We start from the raw sequence: 22,110 nt of genomic DNA on the forward strand, positions 1-22,110 counted from the left end.
CTGTTCAATAAAGTAACTTAACTGTGGAGAAAGTATACATTTTATATCACACGACCCTTGGTAGGATTGGATATTAGGGACGATATATTATAATTATTATTATTTTTATTTGGACACTTTACCATTCACATGGCATTCACGATTAATTAAAATAATGATTTCGAAATTATCATCAAATATAGTTATAACACAGTATACCTCACTGTCAGCCTTCTCCACTTCATAAAGGACACGCATGTCAGCACAATCTACTGAAGAAAGTTCGTACTAAAATCTTATCAGTTCTAAAATCCTATATTATCATCCTAGAAACATTTTTTTGTTCAGAGATTATCGAAAATATGTACGTCTAAACTGGGTAAAGTAGAATTCAGGAAAAATAACTTCAACAGCACTTTTCGAGCACGAAGAATTTACTTATCGGTTCAATCCTTTGTTATCTTAGTTTTCGCTATCGCTGATTAGTAGTTAGTGTGGTGTTGAAAGCAATATCTCGAAAAACAAACTAATGTTTTCCTCGAACTACATAACGCTGTGCTTATCTTAACACGTGTGAATGTTCATTCGCTACTGACCTGAAAATTCTGAAAACCGATAACACATTACAACAAAATGTTACCACTGAAATCGGTACACAGTCATATGATGTTGTATTTTTGATATTCCAAAATGTAATGAAATTTTCCCATAAAAGAGTGATATTTCAACAAACATCATTTAAAGTGTCATTTTTGCTTAAAATTCATATTTCAACAAACATAATTTCAAGTGTCATTTTTGTAATTTTTGTCATTTTGGTCATTTTGGTCATTTTGGTCATTTTTGTAATTTTTGTCATTTTTGTCATTTTTGTAATTTTTGTCATTTTTGTCATTTTTGTCATTTTTGTCATTTTTGTCATTTTTGTCATTTTTGTCATTTTTGCCATTTTTGTCATTTTTGTCATTTTTGTCATTTTTGTCATTTTTGTCATTTTTATCATTTTTGTCATTTTTGTCATTTTTGTCATTTTTGTCATTTTTGTCATTTTTGTCATTTTTGTCATTTTTGTCATTTTTGTCATTTTTGTCATTTTTGTCATTTTTGTCATTTTTGTCATTTTTGTCATTTTTGTCATTTTTGTCATTTTTGTCATTTTTGTCATTTTTGTCATTTTTGTCATTTTTGTCATTTTTGTCATTTTTGTCATTTTTGTCATTTTTGTCATTTTTGTCATTTTTGTCATTTTTGTCATTTTTGTCATTTTTGTCATTTTTGTCATTTTTGTCATTTTTGTCATTTTTGTCATTTTTGTCATTTTTGTCATTTTTGTCATTTTTGTCATTTTTGTCATTTTTGTCATTTTTGTCATTTTTGTCATTTTTGTCATTTTTGTCATTTTTGTCATTTTTGTCATTTTTGTCATTTTTGTCATTTTTGTCATTTTGTCATTTTTGTCATTTTGGTCATTTTTGTCATTTTTGTCATTTTTGTCATTTTTGTCATTTTTGTCATTTTTGTCATTTTTGTCATTTTTGTCATTTTTGTCATTTTTGTCATTTTTGTCATTTTTGTCATTTTTGTCATTTTTGTCATTTTTGTCATTTTTGTCATTTTTGTCATTTTTGTCATTTTTGTCATTTTTGTCATTTTTGTCATTTTTGTCATTTTTGTCATTTTTGTCATTTTTGTCATTTTTGTCATTTTTGTCATTTTTTTAATTTTTTTAATTTTTTTTAATTTTTTTCATTTTTATCATTTTTGTCATTTTCATCATTTTTGTCATTTTTATCATTTTTAGCATTTCTGGCATTTTTGTCGTTTTGTCATTTTTGTCAAGGTTTTTATTTCTGGTCGATGTTGACCATCATTAAAACTGAGAAATTTTGTTGTCAATGGTCACTCCATGCTATGCTATGGTTAGAAGAATCAAAGTTTTCGTTACCGTTAGCAAGCGTTTTCTTTTCAAGACCGAAGCTTAAAACTGGGAGCTTTCAAGCTTTTACAGAGGAAACGAGGTTATATGCTCACAAACATCTAGCATAACGCTAGCAAACGGAAATCTTTCAATTCTAAATCTGAACTGTTTTAATTGAGAATTGTTTTCATCTCGAGCAGCTGTGAAATGCAATCTTTTAATCATTTATCATACAATCAGCCTACTGTGTGTATCATCTGCTGATCTTAACGGTTATCATCTCGAGCCTAGTAATTAAAATTGAAAACAAAGTAGTAGGCGGCGGTTTGTGATATTGAAGCATGAACTGCAAATCATCCGAAGCATTCGAAACCCCGCATGTGAGCGTTGGAAAAACGTTAGCTCAACTTGCGGCATTTGATGCGTAATATTGACATTACCAAAGGGTTACATCTGTCACTATCAAAGGTTCTCTTCTATTATTATATATGTAATCTTACAGCAGTTTGTTAAATCTTAAAAAAAAAACTAAATCAAAAGCTATCTGATCGTTGCTTATTGCCTCGGCGAATCGATTACCAGTCATCGGCTGGTAATAGAATTGGTAATTTTTGTTCCTACAATCGAACGGGTCACTGTCAAAGGGTCACACGATCACATTCGGTAAACTTTTTCCGTTACACAAGCCAACCAGGAGAAAGGAGTCCGAGCAGTTGACTTTGAATGCAAAGTTAAATTTTCATTCATTTCGTTTTGTAATTAAATATAACGTAGTTACAGTGGAAGGAAAAATATATCTAACAAAAGTTGTTCATTATTGAAGAACATCTTACTACCAGTTAAAAAAAAACATCAACGAAATTTAACGCTTGGAAGCAGCAGTAACTTTTGGCATTTTGGCATATTTTCAACTACAAAAACTCACTACGAAAAAGCAAAAAACTTTGATTTATTCGATGGTTAAATACTGCTTATCAATAAAATATTTAGAAATTACTCTCATCCAGATGATCCTTCCAAACAATAAAATTTACGACACCGACAACAGTCAATGCGATCGCAGTAATCGCGAAAGCACTTTTCCGACGCCTACTATTTTGCGCCCATCGATCGCGGGCACACCGGCGATGAGACGTCCTGCTGTTGTTGTTGTTTTTCTGCTTCTACTGATATCAACGACGTCAGACGGACGACAAAATTCGACGGCGGCGCAGCCAACTGCGATCGCTGACCGTTTTTATTCGCATTTGAACACTCGCGCCGAACGGTCGAGCCAGCCACGTGTGGTGTTTCTCGCTCAAGAACTCTCTCAAGTCGTGTATCTTTCTTTATCATTATCACCCGGTGTATTTCCTCTTTGGGCTATCGGAGTTTCAGTCCTTCGGAATCGTCACTCGTGGGGATCCCTAATCGTACAGTTTCCGGCACATCTCGGATGGACATCGTAGAGTACCATTTCATGATCGTCATTTGCCTCTAGGTTTCCGCGGATCTGATGGTTTAGTTTGAGTTGATTTTTTGTTTCGGTTATCGGTGCCAAGCGGATTTCGGCGAAAGTTAAGAACTTATCGGTGACACAACAGACTGATCAGTTACCCACATCAGTGCTCTTCAGGTGGTTGGGATACCGGAAATTCCAGTTTTTATCAGGTGAGAAATTTATTACCTTTTAAAAAATGAAGCCATCCCCTAATTCAGCGGTCATTTGAAAATCCACTAAAATAAAATCCACTAAGACGACCATTTGAGCATTTTTTTCATGCCTCGTTGAACATCAATGTTTTATGCTATATTTGGACTTTGAAATCCAAGTGTCGATTGAGAAGCTAATCAAATAGAAAAACAATTATTCTTAATAACTTGGTAGTTTTTGACGAACTGCTACCAAAATTATGAACAGAAATCGTCTTTCCTTCAAAATATCGGAATTAATCAAGATGAATCAAGCATCTTTAAACGAATAAAACCATCCGGTTCATTGCAATCATACATCCAGCTCTAGACAATCAGCAAATAGACATTTTTACAACAACGAATGTAAATTAAAACAAGTTGTGGGTGCTGGTATGACAGGAAAAGTTATTCAGACCGATGGGAATAATGAATACAATTCTGATCAAATATGTCTAAGGAAGGGTACATCAATAACTCTCTGCTTCGAAGGGGCTTGAATTTGTAATAATTAACACCTAACAACAGTGACGCAACTCGTTCTTCAAGTTAGTGGAGGGAAGCATGCATGGAATGCGTTTAAATCAATCCTAAAAAAATTAAGATTTGGCCAATAAGACGGATCATGCAGTTTCGGGTATGAATTGGCTTTATTGGGATAATTTTGGACCGAAATGGTAAAAACAGAAAAAAGGTTTTTCAACATTTTGAAAAAAGATTCATACGAATAACAGTTTAAATTTTGCAAGCATTTTGTTATCAATTCTTTCTCTTTTACGCTAAATAACTGCTGTCGGCAATTTTAAGTTGTGTATTTTAGTTGAAAATTAGATTAAAAAAAAAACAAACCGAAGGAAAAAAAACATATACGGCTGAATCGATGAAAACAGCCATTAATGTAGTTGTTAAGTTCTGACCCGTAAAGTCAATTGAATCAGTCTGTAGGTGATGAATGAAATAAAATGATGCATGGCTGATTAAGCTTTGCATGGTAAGTCATTTCAACTTTAGCCTAAGGCTGATTAAACTATGCATTAGACTAATTCACTTTTCGCCTTTTTTCGCTGATCACAACGCCACTTACAGGGTTTGATCCTTATTCATTTTCAAGAACTCTGGCCGAATTTGAGCTCATTTGAGTAAGTTTCCAGCGTGCGCTAGAAGTTTTATTGAAAAAAGTCAATTTTTCTGGAAAATTTTCGTAGATGTGTTCTAGCAAGCTGTTGTTAATATAAAATGATAATTTTATAGTGCTCGGTGATTGGTATGACAAGCATTCGTATGGACCTGTTTTAGATAATTGACTAAATCGAACCGAAAAAATTTAAAAATTCATAAACTACCAACTTTTACAGAAAATTTACTTACAAGTTAAGAGCTTAAAATCAGTAGTAAATAGAAAAAAAATATTTTCGATACAAACTTTTCATAAAAAGATAGCCTTATTTATAACCTTTAATTTGATGTATAACACTTAATTATCGAAACAGTACAAGCAAAGATATTCAAACATTCACATCACATTCTTTGAATCATAATGTTAGTTCCATTCAAGTTTTAGCATCATGCAACCTGCAAAACGTGGCATCAAGAGGACTTGCTTACAACTTGATCAAAGCGCGCGCTTTTTTAACTCCTGGCCCCGTCATGGGGTACTTGATTGAATAAAATATCCTTTCTTGTGCACAAGTTGGTGTGGAGCAAACTTGAATGAAAAATATTTTATCAAATCAAATTTGTTGCATAGATAATTGAATAACTTTGCTAGTACTCTTGCGATCATTAAGTGTTATACATCAAATTAAAGGTTATAAATAAGGCTATCTTTTTATGAAAAGTTTATATCGAAAATATTTTTTTCTATTTACTACTGATTTTAAGCTCTCAACTTGTAAGTAAATTTTCTGTAAAAGTTGGTAGTTTATGAATTTTTAAATTTTTTCGTTTTGATTTAGTCAATTATCTAAAACAGGTCCATACGAATGCTTGTCATACCAATCACCGAGCACTATAAAATTACCATTTTATATTAACAACAGCTTGCTAGAACACATCTACGAAAATTTTCCAGAAAAATGGACTTTTTTCAATAAAACTCCTAGCGCACGCTGGAAACTTACTCAAATGAGCTCAAATTTGGCCAGAGTACTTGAAAATGAATGAGGATCAAACCTTGTAAGTGGCGTTGTGATCAGCGAAAAAAGCCGAAAAGTGAACTAGTCTACTATGCATCGATTATCATTTGATTATTCATTTATTTTTATTTGTTTATTTCTATGGTTATTGGCCTTATTGGTGAAAAGTGATGTCCTTTTTAGTAAGAACATCTTAAGATGCAACTCTAACAGTAACTACCACTTCAAAATGGTTTTGCCGTGCCGAACCAAAATTTGGTATGTGATGATAATGCTTCTAATAAATTCTACTTGCTCATCTTCCATTTCTTCCAACTTTCTATTCGTCAATAAAATTTCAAAATCTTAAGATGTTCTTACTAAAAAGGACATCACTTTTCAACGATAAGGCCGGTAAATTAAGTAACAAACATAAATTATGGTAATTAATCTCTTCATAATTTTTTTTTTTTTTTTATAGTATTCCGTTTCACGACATAACTTGGTAAACATATTTCCTTAAATTCACTCGTTCCATGGCAACCGTTCTCCAATTTCTCGGGCATCCCACATTCGCCAGATCACGCTCCACTTGGTCTAACCACCTTGCTCGTTTACAGAGAACACCTGTTTTGCAGGACAGTCATCCGGCATTCTTGGAACATGCCCAGTCTAGCGTATCCGTCCAGCCTTCACCACCTTCTGGATACTGGATTCGCCGTAGAGTCGCGCTAGCTCGTGGTTCATCCTTCACCTCCACACTCTGTTCTCCTGCACGCCGCCAAAGATCGTTCTTAACACTCGTCGGTCAAATACTCCGAATGTACGCAGGTCCTTCTTGAGCAATATCCATGTCTCGTGCCCGTTGAGAGCAACCGGTCTAATGACAATCATGCATAGGTTACACTTCGTGCAACGGCTGAGTCTTCTCGACCGCAGTTGCTTGTGGAGTCCATAGTAGGCACGACTTTCGCTGATAATTCGCCGCCGGATCTCACTGCTGGTGTCATTGTCTGTGGTCCCCAGTGAGCCGAGATAGACAAAGTCTTCGTCGCCGTAGCCAGCTCGTCGCCGTAGATCGTGACCTTGTTATTACTGGACAAGCGGGCTCGATCGGTCTCGTATTCACAGGCCAGCATATACTTCGTCTTGGACGTATTAATCATCAACCCAATCCTTCCTGCACGGCATTTTTGGAGAATTTGCCGTAATGTGAAGATCTGGTCCGTCGTAGATTGGCATGAAACCTGCCTGATGAGTTCCCACGAATCTGCTTGCTTGTGTCGTTAGGCTGCGGAGTAGGATTCGGGACAGCAATTTGTAGGCGGCATTTAGGACAGTGATAGCTCGGTAGGTTCTCACAGTCCAATTTGTCGCCCTTCTTGTAGATGGGACATATTATTTCCTACTTCCACTTCTGCGGCTATTGTGTCCCAGATCCGGAAAATCAACCTGTGTAGGCAATCGGCTAACTTGTCCGGGTCCATTTCGATGAGTTCAGCAGCGGCATCATTGGCAACGCCGGCGATGCACCGTCCTTCACCGTCTTGGTTTCCTACATGTGCGCCGTTCAAGTGTTCCTCGAAGTGCTGCTTCTACCCTTTGATCACCTTACTATTGTCCGTCCAAGATGAATCCGTCCTTATCCCGGAACATTTCGGCTTGTGGCACGTAGCCTTCGCGGGATGCGTTGAGTTTTGTGATAGAACTTTCGTGTTTCTTGGGAACGATGCAGCTGCTCCAGTTCCTCGAGCTCCTCCTCCTCCAGATATACTTGTGTAGAAGGCGGTGCTGGAAAAAGGTGCTACGTATGGCCATTCGTTTGGAGGCGGCAAAATCTATAAGTTTGAGGCCATTTTCGTTGGTCAGCTGGTGCCCGCTGAACCTTCCAATTGTCCTGGTCGACTTGAGCGTTAAAATCCCCTATGACGATCTTGAAATCATGTTTTGAGCCGTATTCACGATCCAGCTGCACGTAGAGAGAGTTTTGAAAGGAAAAACGATGCCAAATTTTGGAATCACCCGACACCAAAAAGTGACATCTCTGTGCACTCAAAGCTCGTTTTAAATGCCAAACGATGCTTCATTAAGGTACACTTGATACACATGGAAAGTGGGTTTAGTTAAGTGAAGTGCATCCGAGTGCATAATTTGGTTCGAAGCTAGAACTATACAGTCCGCTAGCTGAGTATCGAACATTTTAGGACCTTCTCACCATCACTGTCTGCTACATTCAAATGCACTTCAGTTTTTTGTCTTACCAGATACTGACAAAATTGGCGACTTCCTTCATGGAAGCCATTAACTGACTGTCGTGCTGTAATCTTCCTTGCTGTAATCTTCCATTTTTAATCATACTTTTCACACAATGCTGAAAAAATAATAAAACTTGCTGAAGTATTTGATGATCCACGGCTCACAATGTAGGTGAAAATCCACAGAAATCTCACGGATCAATATGAAGTCGATCTGTGATAGTTATCTCTCGGTTTTGAATAAATCCGACACAATAATTGGCTGAATCACTTATTTGATTCACTTCTCAAACACAATCTGACCATATTTCAGACCGAAATCCAACCAGGCTTAACTAAATCCATTCAGACTTAACCCATTATAGTGTAGTTTGGATGCGTTATCGGATAAGACTGGGTTAACTCCTTTTTCATGTAAAGTCCCTGTACCCTTTTTTCGGGTACATAGGCTTTTCTCTGATGTCGGTCAAAATTACACATTACACAAGGAAAACCATTCAATCAAATTTATCACAAAATATGAAACAATTCATTGAATACTAGCTGACCCGGTGTGCTTTGCTACTTCTCCCATGGAAAAAAATAAGTTTGTTAAAATTATTTTAATTAAAATAAACTTCTTTTCTAACAAAATTTTAACATTATTCAAAAGAGAACAAAAAAATAAGAGGAAAATTCAATTCAATAAAAAAAACCATTCAATTAAAAAAAATCGTCCTGTTTTGAAGCGGGAGGAGTATTTAGATACAGGCAAACTTAAACATAATAAAAAGTGTGCCAGACTTTATGAAAACACTAAGACATTGGTTTCATCAATAATATACATGTTACATTTATTGAATATGAGAGTGTTTATTCATTAAAATGGGAAACGTCAATCAATACAATTTATCTATAATTTTGTAAAAACTCATTTCTGAATTCAATACATGCTCTTATTAGGTCAAAACTTTTACGTTCATGAATTTTTAACAAAAATACTTCGAGGATTTTTGTAAAAATTTTTCAAATTTTTGTAAATTTTGTATGGGAGTACTCCCCCCTTTTCGGATTCGGAGGGGTTTTAAGAATAATAGAAACCATTCGTGGTCTTTAAAACGGCTTTCCACCAAATTTTATGATGATCAGTTCCATAGTTTCCGAAAAATTGTTCGAATTGTATAACATTTTTGTAAATTTAGTATAGGAGCCCCCTTTTTTTGGATTCGGAGAGGTTTGGAATTATTATAGAAACCATTCCTGGTCTTGAAAACGGCTACAAATCTAATGTCACGTAGATTGGCTCAGTAGTTTCCGAAAATAGTTCGAACAGTGTCATATTTTTACTAATTTTGTATGGGATCCCTCCCTCCGTTTTTTAAGTCAGAACGGTTTGAAAATATTTTAGAAACCATCTCCGATCCCATAAACTCTTACAAACCGAATTTCATATTTATCGGTTTAGTAGTTTTCGAGTCAGACAGACAAACAAACATCAACTTTTCGAATTTAATCATATTTTTGAACATTTTGTATAGCAGACCCCTTTACAAAAACGGTAAACGTATAGAAATCTGTAAATAATCTCATGACATCAAGAAATTTCTTATGTGTCTGATTTGGTCCAAAATTGTTTAAAAAATTGTTCGAGTTTTGATATATTTTACAATGAATATGTAAGAACTCCCCCCCTCCCTTTCCTACAAAATTATTTGTAAATAAAATTATTGGTTCAAATACACCAAAACCTGTATACCAATATCAATATGATAAATCATTTAATTATGTCAAGATACTTGTGTGTGGGAAATTTGATAAAAATTAGTAATACATTGTATGGATTGTGCCATATTTTATGTAAATTTTGTATGGGAGCCCCCCTCCCATATATCAGAAGGGGTTGTAAAAATTATAGAAACCATCTCCGGCTTCAAAAACCCTCATATGCCAATTTTGACGATGATCGGTTCAGTAGTTTCCGAGTCTATAGGGAACAGACAGACAGACAAACATTCATTTTTATATAAATAGGTTTTCAAATAAAAATACACTTAATTTTTTATTAAAAATTACAGTAGACAAGTAAGTAAACTTTTTTCGGACGAGTGGCGATGTGGGGCAAAAGTCTGAAAAAATAATAATCCGATAAGTGTTGGGCAACTGCTCTAGCATATAATTTAATAAACTTACCTTTAGCTCAGTGGATGATTGCATAGATTTATGCCTTATTATCAGTAGCTTTTTTTAACAATTTAAACAATAAAACACTTACGATTTTCATTCTTGTCCCGTCAATGCCACTAAGACTCAAAAGTTTTTTTTTGGAACACATGACTATCAAAACTTTTAAAGTTGAAAAACTACACGTCTTTGGGCGTTTGCGGGCTGTTTTTTTTAAATAGTGTAAATTTGAACCGACAAAATGACCCCTTATTTGACAGATCTCAGTGGCTCGGAAAAACAAAAGGACCCATTATTTGACAGATCTCATGACTCGGAAAAACGGGTCAATTTTACAACTTTCAAGCCAAATAAGTGTGTAGTTATCGTACACAAAACATTTTCAATAATAAAAAAAAAACATTTAAAACACTTTTCATAGAATTAAATTAGCTATTTCCACTATCATGAATGTGATTTCCGTTAGATCTATCAGTATTGGTTTTGTTGATCCTAACGGGTGGCAGCTAAAATTTTGGAATTTTTTTTCAAGCTGAGAACAAAGTCAAGTACACTGAGGTTTCTTTTACGTGACTTTTTCTACGCGGATTTTCGAATTAGCGCGGTTTGTTTTACGCGGATTTTCGAATTAACACGGTTTTTGAGAGAAAATAAATTTAAGACTTTTTCAAAGGAAAAAACTTCGAATCTTTTTGTAGTTGAGAAAATCTTAGCTCTGAGACTAAGAACGTGATACATGAGACTTGAGACATGATACCTGAGACATGAGACCTGAGACTTGAGACCTGAAATATGAGACTTGAGATCTGCCCATATTTGATAAACGGTCTAATATGCCATTTTTCTCAAAATGGAGAAAATTGTGCCATTTGATAGCTTATACTCTATATAATATCCCTACTTCATTCATTTTTCAAAAAATCCATCGGTAGAGGCATACAACCCTAAAGAAAATTTGTCTAATGTGCAATATATTTGATAAATTGTCTAATGTGCATGATGTGTTGAATCATCCTTCGCAGCAACCGGTGTCTTTGTATAGAAAGTTTTTCAAATTCCTTCTTGTTGTGATTTTGTGGCTTGGTGGTTATGGGCGTGAGCAATCGCAGCAATATTCGAAAACGTATGCACATCAGGCAAATTCAGAGCTATTTGTCCACTTTTGTTCACCTTATATTTGATAAAGTGGCTACTGAGATTGAAATTATTTTTTTTTATAAATTCTTTATCAAAATTTGCAATTTAACTCAACCGCCCATGTCCTACACCTACAATGATTGTTATGCACATTAATCTACTTTATTTTGAGTATAAGGATTCCAAAAAATTGTTAAAACATTTATTTTACGTTTTTCTCGCATTGGTGTTCATGGCACATTACACCGTTTATCAAATATGGGCAGAGATCTGAGACATGAGACATGAGACCTGATCCATGAGACTTGAGCCATGAGACATGAGACATGAGACATGAGACATGAGACCTGAGACATGAGACCTGAGACCTGAGGCATGAGACTTGAGACCTGAGACTTGATACCTGAAATATGAGACCTGAAATATGAGACCTGAAATATGAGACCTGAGATCTGAGATATGAGACCTGAGCCATGAGACCTGAGACATGAGACATGAAACATGAGACATGAGAGACGAAGAAGAGGAACTCACCGAGAACACAGTAAAAGAGAGACTGCTAAAAAAGATTAAAAAGCTGAATTTACTTCAATTCGCATAATGCGTAATGTTTTATCGATCTGAAGCTCAAAGTTCCGAAAAAACCTTCGATTGGACGACACGGCGTATTTGTCGGGTTGTGGTTCTTGGGTACAAACGGGATCGTCCAAAACAAATCATTTAAGAGTCGAAATCTGATCCTTAATGTATTCTGGGGCTCTTGTCTTCTTTCAGCACTTAATTCCAACTTTTTTAAATGTCTTGCCAATTTACTGGTGAGAACAATGGAACTTCTTGTTGTTGTTGAAGCACGAGAAAGAGAACGAAGTCCTTTTGCGTCCATAATTTTCGCTGGTCTGCCACTAAAGTCTGCTTCATTTAATATTGGAACAAATTCTTTTGCTCATTGTGGCGCTCCTAGTAGACGGATTTGGAAACTTTTTTCACCCACGTGTCGGGAAATTCATTACCTTTCACCATGTATTTATGTCATAACACCAAACGATAGCATTTTGTAAACAACCGCCATGGAAGCCGAACGGAGAGATCAAATTGTGCACAGTTTTCTTACGAGTACGAGTACGAGAATTTCTTCGAAACAGCAATGAATAATTTTTTTAATTTTTTTTTATGAAAGAGTAAAGAAAATGCTACATTTGTATGAAAAACAAATTATGAATTCGTTAAAAAATGACTGAACTACACGCAATTGTTTGTGTTCCAATATTAAATGAAGCAGACTTTACATCCATCGAACTTGGTCAGCACTTGGTCGTACAGCTTTCGAGCACGGATTCTGGCCACATTGTTCTGCTTCAGCGTCCGATTTAGCTGTTTGCTGGCTCGGAATGACCTTATTCCTTCCCGGAGACGAATTCGTCGCACCGTACTGTGAGCGGCCTGGAACTTATTGGCCAAATCGCGGTCTGAAAGATTGGGATTCCTCTTGACGGCCTTGATGACTTTCCCACGCAGTTTCCGGTCGACAGTTCCACTCCGACGCTTCGAATGCGGCTTCCGAGCCGTCGTCAATATTTCCTTGTACTGCTTGATAACACGCCATACGGTATTTCTGGGCATTTTAAGCTGTTTAGCTAGCTTCGATGCCGACAACAATGGATTTTCAAGAAAACTGTGCACAATTTGATCTCTCTGTTCGGCTTTCATGGCGGTTGTTTACAAAATGCTATCGTTTGGTGTTATGACATAAATACATGGTGAAAGGTAATGAATTTCACGACACGTGGGTGAAAAAAGTTTCCAAATCCGTCCACTAGGAGCGCCACAATGAGCAAAAGAATTTGTTCCAATATTAAATGAAGCAGACTTTACCTTGCTTGCCAGTAGTTATTGGGGATTTTAGGATATGGTAAACAGTGGAAGCCGCCACATTTTCACTTTTAAAATATTGTACTGTATACTTTTTGCCGAGATTATTGTGCAGTTCGTAGAACTGTGCAACCTCTTGTTTCGACGGCAATTTGATCTCAAATGGGCAAACATAAACGAAAACAAAAAATACTGGTGAAAAGAGGAGAAAAAAGCTAACACATACACACTCTCAATTTTCTCTGAGCTCGTTTAGGTTTGAGGATTGGGGCCTCGAAAAAAAATCCAAAATTTTAGTTGCCACCCGTTATACGTTTTAGGATTGAGACCTGAACGCACAAATGAGTTCAATCATCTTTACTAGGATTTTATGGCGTTTGAAAGTTTTGCAATGTTCACTGGTCCGATCAAAAGTTTTACACCGGGCAATATAGGGAACAGTTCGCAAAACTTAGACGGTTGCAATCAATAAATTTTCACCTATCGAACGACTGTGCAGTAATACAATTTTACAGTACTTATGCCCATCTTTATGAAGTAAAATAAAAAAAAATTAAACCTTCGATAGGTTCAATTTTCAATCCTCAAATGAGGCTGACATCCAAGTAAACCGCGATTTAATAAATCAAACTGCACATGGCACATGGTACAGATCATTTGTAGAGAAATAACAATCATTACCTAGCTAAGTAAAATGTTGAACCAAGCCGCAGCGTTACTGATTAGAAGTCCGTGGGTAATTTGTCTGCCCGAGCAGGCGTGGAACCCCCGTTTTTGTTTTACGAAATCATCTATCAGAATGTTCTACGTCCCAGCGGCAAACAATTCATAAACCAGACTGAGATCTAGGTAGTAAAATCCAGTTAGTGATGTTCTCAGCCGAGCAGCACTGATCTTTATTTATCTCATTATTCCCTTAAACACAAGTGCCCATGTAAGGTTCTTCCAAGGTCAAGTTCATTGCAGGTTCGATTGCAGGATTCTTGCTCGATTCCAGCCGATGCACTCTAAGTATAGCGGAATTCCTTTCACTTCCGACCTGTTCATTGAATTGTGCCTCCTCCAAGATGTGTTTTTCGTTTTGTTTTGTTTGTTTCATTGTTGGGCTGATTCTGGAAACTGTACCTCTACTATCGAAGACTATCGATGTAAAATAAAAGAAAATCCTTTCACGAAACGGAACGTAGTGCCCGACTGGTTGGCCTTGAGCAAGGGGCTTGGCTTTTCTTTTACCGGCTCTTGGAGAACGGTGTTTTGGCTGACGGATGTCTTTTACGAGCTGTTTTTGTTTGTTTGCGGAAAATCGGTCGTTGAACTCGATCGGTGAAATTAGTTTGCTGTCTTTGAACAAATATAATCTGCTTATTCTGTGTTGTACTGTTTGTCCAAAAGTTGATAAGGTTATGGTCACCCTAGATTTTTCGAATTAATTCTCTAACATTGATTCCGTGTCATTGTAGAGCCTAAGTTCTTGATTGTTTTTGTTTTCAGCAGCTTTACCGCCTACTTTAATGACTTACCCAAAGCCAAATGTCAAACGATGAACACTTAGTAGGTAGTAGGTTGTGCTAACAAGAACCTAAACTTGCAGAGATTTTGTCGATTTTACGATCTAATCAATGGCAATGGTCCACCCGGACGTTGCTTTAACGATTAATTTGACAAATTCTGTGAACGTTCGTTCACAGTGCACTCACTGTTCTCCAAAAAGGCGCAAATAACCGGAACCTTGAGAGTAGAGTGATACCACGAGCAGTCTCAAAAGTGAAAAACCTTCGACAAAAATTACCTCCTCGAGATGGGGTTCTCCATCTTGCGATTGATTGTAGGATGATATGCCGGTAGGTATATGATGATCGAAGAGGAGCGATCGTTTACTCTCCCGGGTTTCGAGCTGACGAATAACTAAGGTGCTAACTGGAAGAATAAATAAATCACAACATCACACCGCGAGTCTGTTCCTTGACACAAATCGAAAGTGAATTTTTTCTTGGGGATACATATCACAATTATTTTATGATTGGATGTCAGAAACAATCTTATCATCATTATTAATATAAGAAAACGACAATTTTGTCAAATTGAAATTTGTCTATGTTATGATTCATTATGATTCGGTTGAATCCATTAATCAACAAATGACCTAAACCGTGAAACTTCATCCACAAAATCAAGTGGAAAATTTTAATTGCCGGTTCGGACCTAGTCAAGGTGTCTGTGCGTCTATCGGGTGCGATCTCCAAAAAATACGCGGATTTCGCTGAAAATTTTGACCGGTTGACCCCTCGTCAACATTAGTGCGGATACAATCAGCTTGTTTGAGGCAGCAGACCAAAGAATTTATTCTTTTCTAACCCATCTGCTTCTAGCTAAGTTGCCGGCTGGCCTGACCTTCTTGGTCATTTCCCGATGGGTTTTACTATTTGTCAAAAATTGGCCCAAATTATGGACGTTTCGGTAAAGCTGCAGCGAACCTTGTTGACGACAACGACGATCAGTTGTGTTAGGTCAGGCCTGGCTATAAAAGAAAAGAATATGACTATTGAGTCTTTCCTGTGACGCTTGGAGGCACCCAAAAACATAGTAAACAATCCACAGCTACAATCGGAATTTGTTTTAGCCAATGATAGGTTTGATGCGATTGATTGTACACAAAAAAATGCAAAATTTTATAAGCGGCATGCCAGTGAACGTGTCTCGTGAAGTGGAAATATTCACATTATGGGTGCAGGTAAAAATCAAGGCACACTTAGATGAGTCTGGGATACAACTTTAATTATTTTGAGAGATGATTTTTGTGATTTTTGTCATTTTTGTCATTTCTGTCATTTCTGTCATTTTTGTCATTGACTTTTATGTGTTTTTTTTTTTGTAATTTTTGACATTTTTGTAATTTTTGTCATTTTTGTAATTTTTGCCATTTTTATCATTTTTGTCATTTTTGTCATTTTTGTCATTTTTGTCATTTTTGTCATTTTTGTCATTTTTTGTCATTTTTGTCATTTTTGTCATTTTTTGTCATTTTTGTCATTTTTGTCATTTTTGTCATTTTTGTCATTTTTGTCATTTTTGTCATTTTTGTCATTTTTGTCATTTTTGTCATTTTTGTCATTTTTGCCATTTTTGTCATTTTTGTCATTTTTGTCATTTTTGTCATTTTTGTCATTTTTGCCATTTTTGTCATTTTTGTCATTTTTGTCATTTTTTGTCATTTTTGTCATTTTTGTCATTTTTGTCATTTTTGTCATTTTTGTCATTTTTGTCATTTTTGTCATTTTTGTCATTTTTGTCATTTTTGTCATTTTTGTCATTTTTGTCATTTTTGTCATTTTTGTCATTTTTGTCATTTTTGTCATTTTTGTCATTTTTGTCATTTTTGTCATTTTTGTCATTTTTGTCATTTTTGTCATTTTTGTCATTTTTGTCATTTTTTGTCATTTTTGTCATTTTTGTCATTTTTTGTCATTTTTGTCATTTTTGTCATTTTTGTCATTTTTGTCATTTTTGTCATTTTTGTCATTTTTGTCATTTTTGTCATTTTTGTCATTTTTGTCATTTTTGTCATTTTTGTCATTTTTGTCATTTTTGTCATTTTTGTCATTTTTGTCATTTTTGTCATTTTTGTCATTTTTGTCATTTTTGTCATTTTTGTCATTTTTGTCATTTTTGTCATTTTTGTCATTTTTGTCATTTTTGTCATTTTTGTCATTTTTGTCATTTTTGTCATTTTTGTCATTTTTGTCATTTTTGTCATTTTTGTCATTTTTGTCATTAATGTCATTTTTGTCATTTTTGTCATTCTTGTCATTTTTGTCATTTTTGTCATTTTTGTCATTTTTGTCATTTTTGTCATTTTTGTCATTTTTGTCATTTTTGTCATTTTTGTCATTTTTGTCATTTTTGTCATTTTTGTCATTTTTGTCATTTTTGTCATTTTTGTCATTTTTGTCATTTTTGTCATTTTTGTCATTTTTGTCATTTTTGTCATTTTTGTCATTTTTGGGGTTTTTGTCATTTTTGTCATTTTTGTAATTTTTGTCATTTTTGTAATTTTTGGAATTTTTGGAATTTTTGTCATTTTTGACATTTTTTGTCATTTTTGTCATTTTGGTCATTTTTGTCATTTTTGTCATTTTTGTCATTTTTGTCATTTTTGTCATTTTTGTCATTTTTGTCATTTTTGTCATTTTTGTCATTTTTGTCATTTTTGTCATTTTTGTCATTTTTGTCATTTTTGTCATTTTTGTCAATTTTGTCATTTTTGTCATTTTTGTCATTTTTGTCATTTTTGTCATTTTTGTCATTTTTGTCATTTTTGTCATTTTTGTCATTTTTGTCATTTTTGTCATTTTTGTCATTTTTGTCATTTTTGTCATTTTTGTCATTTTTGTCATTTTTGTCATTTTTGTCATTTTTGTCATTTTTGTCAATTCGATCTTTTTTGTCATTTTTGGCATTTTTGTCATTTTTGTAATTTTTGTCCTTTTCGTCGTTTTTGTCATTTTTGTCATTTTTGTCATTTTGGTCATTTTTGTCATTGTTATTTTTTCCATTTTTGTCATTTTTTTCATTTCGCTAGCACTCTAATATGATGTTGATAGTTTAAGAATAGAAATGAGATGTCTACTTTCTTCCGTGATCACTTTATATTGTAGATTTCCATGTTAGTAGGTGTAAAGTGGAAATTTGATTTAAATTAATAAAGCATACAACTCTTGCTTAAGTAACATTACTCAATTTCCACGACATCAGCATAAACAGTTACCTGCAATTATTCTTGGAAAAACATGGAATAAACGATTTTGCCACGAAACTCACTGAGACACACTCATTATCGCATAATCACTGTTTATACGCGGATCCGATCTTAGGCCAAATTAAGTCACTTGCGATATGTTCTATCCGTTTGCCGGATTGTAAGAGTTTTATGCAGTTTAATCAACGAAAGTAAAAAGAAAAATCTGTTTTCTGATGAATATTCGATAGTGGTGCATCGATTAATTTATTCGCTCCGTCAAAAGAAAAACACATAAAAAAGCAAAACAACGATACCACTTCCTCGTTGGGTCATTGAAGGGTTAATGAGGTGCAAGAAACTGTGAAAGCGCGGGCCACCACGACACTTGGGCTCATGGGTCAGCGATTTTCAAATCATTCTACTTACTGGGGCGCAAGCAGCAATAACAACATCAACATCAACAACTCCGACCAAGTCTCGAGGAAATGACGAAGCCAAAGTTCTAATTATCGGCGGATAGTGAATTTCGATTTGTCAACGGTGACTGCGATTGCGCGCCACCGCCCGTTCGAAAACTTCATGGCACGCTGCGTCCATTCGTGGTTTGAATTGCTGCTGTTCTGACGCGTTTCGGTAAAAGTTGTCTTAAACTTGTTGTTGAAGTAGAGTTTCTGATTTTTCACAACTTGAACAACGTTCTTCAGTCATAATAAGCGTATGATGATTCCTTACAAATCGCCCTTCAAGTTCAATGTGCGATGAGTAATTGCTCGAAGGGGCATTTAAACATCGGAGACAATTAATTTACGTCGCTTCGGCGATCCGGTTCATCATAGTATATGGGAGAACTGCAACTGCACTCTCCATCGGAATGAACTAAAACAATAAACCTAAAACCGGTTATTTTCCGACGATTTGTACAATTGCGTTGGGTAACCACCCTCATACTTGAATTAAATATGAATGCGCGTATCACCGCCTCACAAGGTCGTCGTTATTTATGTTGTACCTTACCAGTAGACCCAAGTGGATGGAACCAGTTTGCAATGCTGGCGAAATAAAAATCGAAAAATCGAAAATAACGGTTTTTTGTAAAAATTCTTCTTCCCCGAACAGATTGTCACCTTTCCCGAAACCGGTTCAACAAAAATGTCAACAAGCGACGCCCCCCAGGCGACAGCGACGGCGACGTCAGCCGCTGAGGAAACCAGCAAACCACCAAGTGCAGATCCAGTGTCGGATAGCGATAAGACATCCCCCAAGCATGGTGCTACCCCACGATCGCCCGATCAGATCCGGGAGGCCAGCTGGCCCTCGGTACTGTTCTACATCCACCTCAACATCCTCGGAATCTACGGCATTCTGGTGCTTTTTTCTCATACCTCAGCGATCACATTTGTCTTCAGTAAGTAATTTACTACCCCTATGGAGAGGAAACTCAAGAAGCTTGATCACTGAAATTTTCGTTTGCATATTTTTAGCATCATTCTTAACTTTATGTGGAATATTGGGCGTCACTGCCGGGGCTCATAGACTATGGGCTCATAAAGCGTACCAGGCGTCGCCCATGTTGAGATTTATCTTGATGCTGTGTCAAACTATGGCAGGACAGGTAAAGCCCTTCTAAGGGACAACTAAGGGTAGGATCCAATGCCTTTAAAATGATCAATCTTCCTTCCAGGGATCAATCTACGAATGGGTCCGACTGCACCGGCTACACCACGAGGTATTCCGCACGGCAGACGATCCCTACTACAGCGATAAGGACTTCCTGCACGCCCAGGTGTTTGCCAACATCCGGAAGCTTAGCCCGAAACAGGAAAAACTTCTCGACAAGGTGGACATGCGTGATCTGGAATCAGACGGTATCGTTATGTTCCAGAAGCGATTCTACTGGCTGCTCTATCCGATTTTGTTTGTCCTGCTGCCGATCAATGCGCCCCTCGAGTATTGGGGCGACACCGTCCAGGCAGCCATCTTCGTGGCCTTCTCTCTGCGCTATCTGATCGTGCTGAACGTTTCCTGGCTCATCAACTCGGCACACTTCGTCTGGGGTTTGGACAAGAACCACAAGCAGAGCGATTCCAATATGGTGTTTGTGGTGACCAAGAGCTACTGGCCCCAGTACCACTATTTGCTGCCATTCGACTATCAAAGCGGCGAATTCGGAAGCTACGGTTGACTGGAGGTTAATCGTTTTATGGCTTTTCTACTCACCATTTTTTTTTTAAATTTTCGCAGGCACTGGTTGTACCACGGCTTTCATTCGGATCTTCGCTGCCATGGGCATGGCCACCAAACTGCAAACGATGACGACGGAAGCGGTCAAGAAGGGTCTTACGATGGCCGTTGATACGGGTCGTCCGATTGTCGAGTGCCTGAAACAGGCCGGTGCCGAGGAAATGTGCAATATGCAACGGGAACACTACCTAAACAATGAGAGGCTCCACTGATTAGCGTAAAAACAGCCAAAGCGACCCAGCTACGGAGGGTTGAGGACTTCAGAAGGTGGAGCCTTACAAATGTGCAAATGATTAATTTATTTGATATTTTTATGAATGTTCATTTTGTAATAAAATCCTGTGGAAAATATGGAACATTTTTCATTTCGATGACATAAGAACAAGATTTATAAAAATTCAGATTCAGATTCAATCATAAGTTTCAAGACACAGATTTATGATTCAGTTTGAAAATAGAGAACAAAGATCAGATTCAGATTCAAGATTCAGATTCAAGATATAGATTCAAGATTCAGATTCAAGATTCAGATTCAAGATTCAGATTCAAGATTCAGATTCAAGATTCAGATTCAAGATTCAGATTCAAGATTCAGATTCAAGATTCAGATTCAAGATTCAGATTCAAGATTCAGATTCAAGGTTCAGATTCAAGATTCAGATTCAAGATTCAGATTCAAGATTCAGATTCAAGATTCAGATTCAAGATTCAGATTCAAGATTCAGATTCAAGATTCAGATTCAAGGTTCAGATTCAAGATTCAGATTCAAGATTCAGATTCAAGATTCAGATTCAAGATTCAAGATTCAAGATTCAAGATTCAAGATTCAAGATTCAAGACTCAAGATTCAAGACTCAAGATTCAAGATTAAAAATTCAGATTCAAGATTCAGATTCAAGATTCAGATTCAAGATTCAGATTCAAGATTCAGATTCAGATTCAAGATTCAGATTCAAGATTCAGATTTAAGATTCAGATTCAAAATTCAGATTCAAGATTCAGATTCAAGATTCAGATTCAAGATTCAGATTCAAGATTCAGATTCAAGATTCAGATTCAAGATTCAGATTCAAGATTCAGATTCAAGATTCAAGATTCAAGATTCAAGATTCAAGATTCAAGATTCAAGATTCAAGATTCAAGATTCAAGATTCAAGATTCAAGATTCAAGATTCAGATTCAAGATTCCGATTCAAGATTCAGATTCAAGATTCAGATTCAAGATTCAGATTCAAGATTCAGATTCAAGATTCAGATTCAAGATTCAGATTCAAGATTCAGATTCAAGATTCAGATTCAAGATTCAGATTCAAGATTCAGATTCAAGATTCAGATTCAAGATTCAGATTCAAGATTCAGATTCAAGATTCAGATTCAAGATTCAGATTCAAGATTCAGATTCAAGATTCAGATTCAAGATTCAGATTCAAGATTCAGATTCAAGATTCAGATTCAAGATTCAGATTCAAGATTCAGATTCAAGATTCAGATTCAAGTTTCAGATTCTAGATTCAGATTCAAGATTCAGATTCATGTTTCAGATTCGAGATTCAAATTCAGGATTAAGATAAAACATTAATATTAAGACTAGGATTTCGGTTCCTGTTTTAAGCTTCTAGGTAAGCAAGCTTGTACTCATCAATTTTTATTACACAGATAAAAAAATGTAACCTTACAATACAAGTGATTTTACATTTTTACATCATCGCTTGAAATTTTTTGAAAAAGAGTATAGCAGCTCAACCATTTCTTTGAAAATTACATGTCAATGCATGCTTATTCCAGCGCCAGCGGCATTTTGTCAGTTTTGTTTTGTTTTCATTCCTGTTCGTTTCCCGTCCCGTGCTGCGTCGGCATAAGTTGTTAGTCATTTTTTTTTCAATCAAATATTCGATCCTGATTAAAGGTAAATCAATATTGAAAATAGTTGTGATTGACTTAATAATTTCACACTAATTGCTGTTATTTACAGGAAATTAATGCTGCATCCCCAAATCATCATAGCTGTCTTACCGCACCAGCCGTAG

At 35.9% G+C, this 22,110-nt stretch overlaps 1 protein-coding gene across 2 annotated transcripts; it reads left to right on the top strand.

Moving 5' to 3' along the window:
* Window positions 1–3,124: 3,124 nt before the first annotated feature.
* Window positions 3,125–20,433, top strand: LOC129739891 (acyl-CoA Delta-9 desaturase). 2 transcript variants are annotated; one of them, XM_055731431.1, is made up of 5 exons: window positions 3,125–3,547; window positions 18,958–19,246; window positions 19,323–19,453; window positions 19,523–20,018; window positions 20,083–20,433. In XM_055731431.1, the coding sequence occupies exons 2-5, from the start codon at window positions 18,991–18,993 to the stop codon at window positions 20,292–20,294; spliced, it is 1,095 nt and encodes a 364-aa protein (XP_055587406.1). In that variant the 5' UTR covers window positions 3,125–3,547; window positions 18,958–18,990; the 3' UTR covers window positions 20,295–20,433. The 2 variants fall into 2 exon arrangements, with proteins under 2 accessions (XP_055587406.1, XP_055587407.1); XM_055731432.1 differs by lacking the exon at window positions 3,125–3,547 and adding an exon at window positions 18,337–18,474.
* The last annotated feature ends 1,677 nt before the right edge of the window (window positions 20,434–22,110 follow it).

This window comes from Uranotaenia lowii, chromosome 1 (genome assembly GCF_029784155.1).
Source record: "Uranotaenia lowii strain MFRU-FL chromosome 1, ASM2978415v1, whole genome shotgun sequence".
Classification (NCBI taxonomy): Eukaryota; Metazoa; Arthropoda; class Insecta; order Diptera; family Culicidae; genus Uranotaenia; species Uranotaenia lowii.

Excerpts from the sequence above, each read along its gene's own strand:
- LOC129739891 (XM_055731431.1), top strand. The coding sequence starts at position 18,991 with ATGTCAACAAGCGACGCCCCCCAGGCGACAGCGACGGCGACGTCAGCC. Across the intron at positions 19,454-19,522 it reads GTCAAACTATGGCAGGACAG|GGATCAATCTACGAATGGGT; the intron begins GTAAAGCCCTTC and ends TCTTCCTTCCAG. Across the intron at positions 20,019-20,082 it reads CGGCGAATTCGGAAGCTACG|GCACTGGTTGTACCACGGCT; the intron begins GTTGACTGGAGG and ends AAATTTTCGCAG.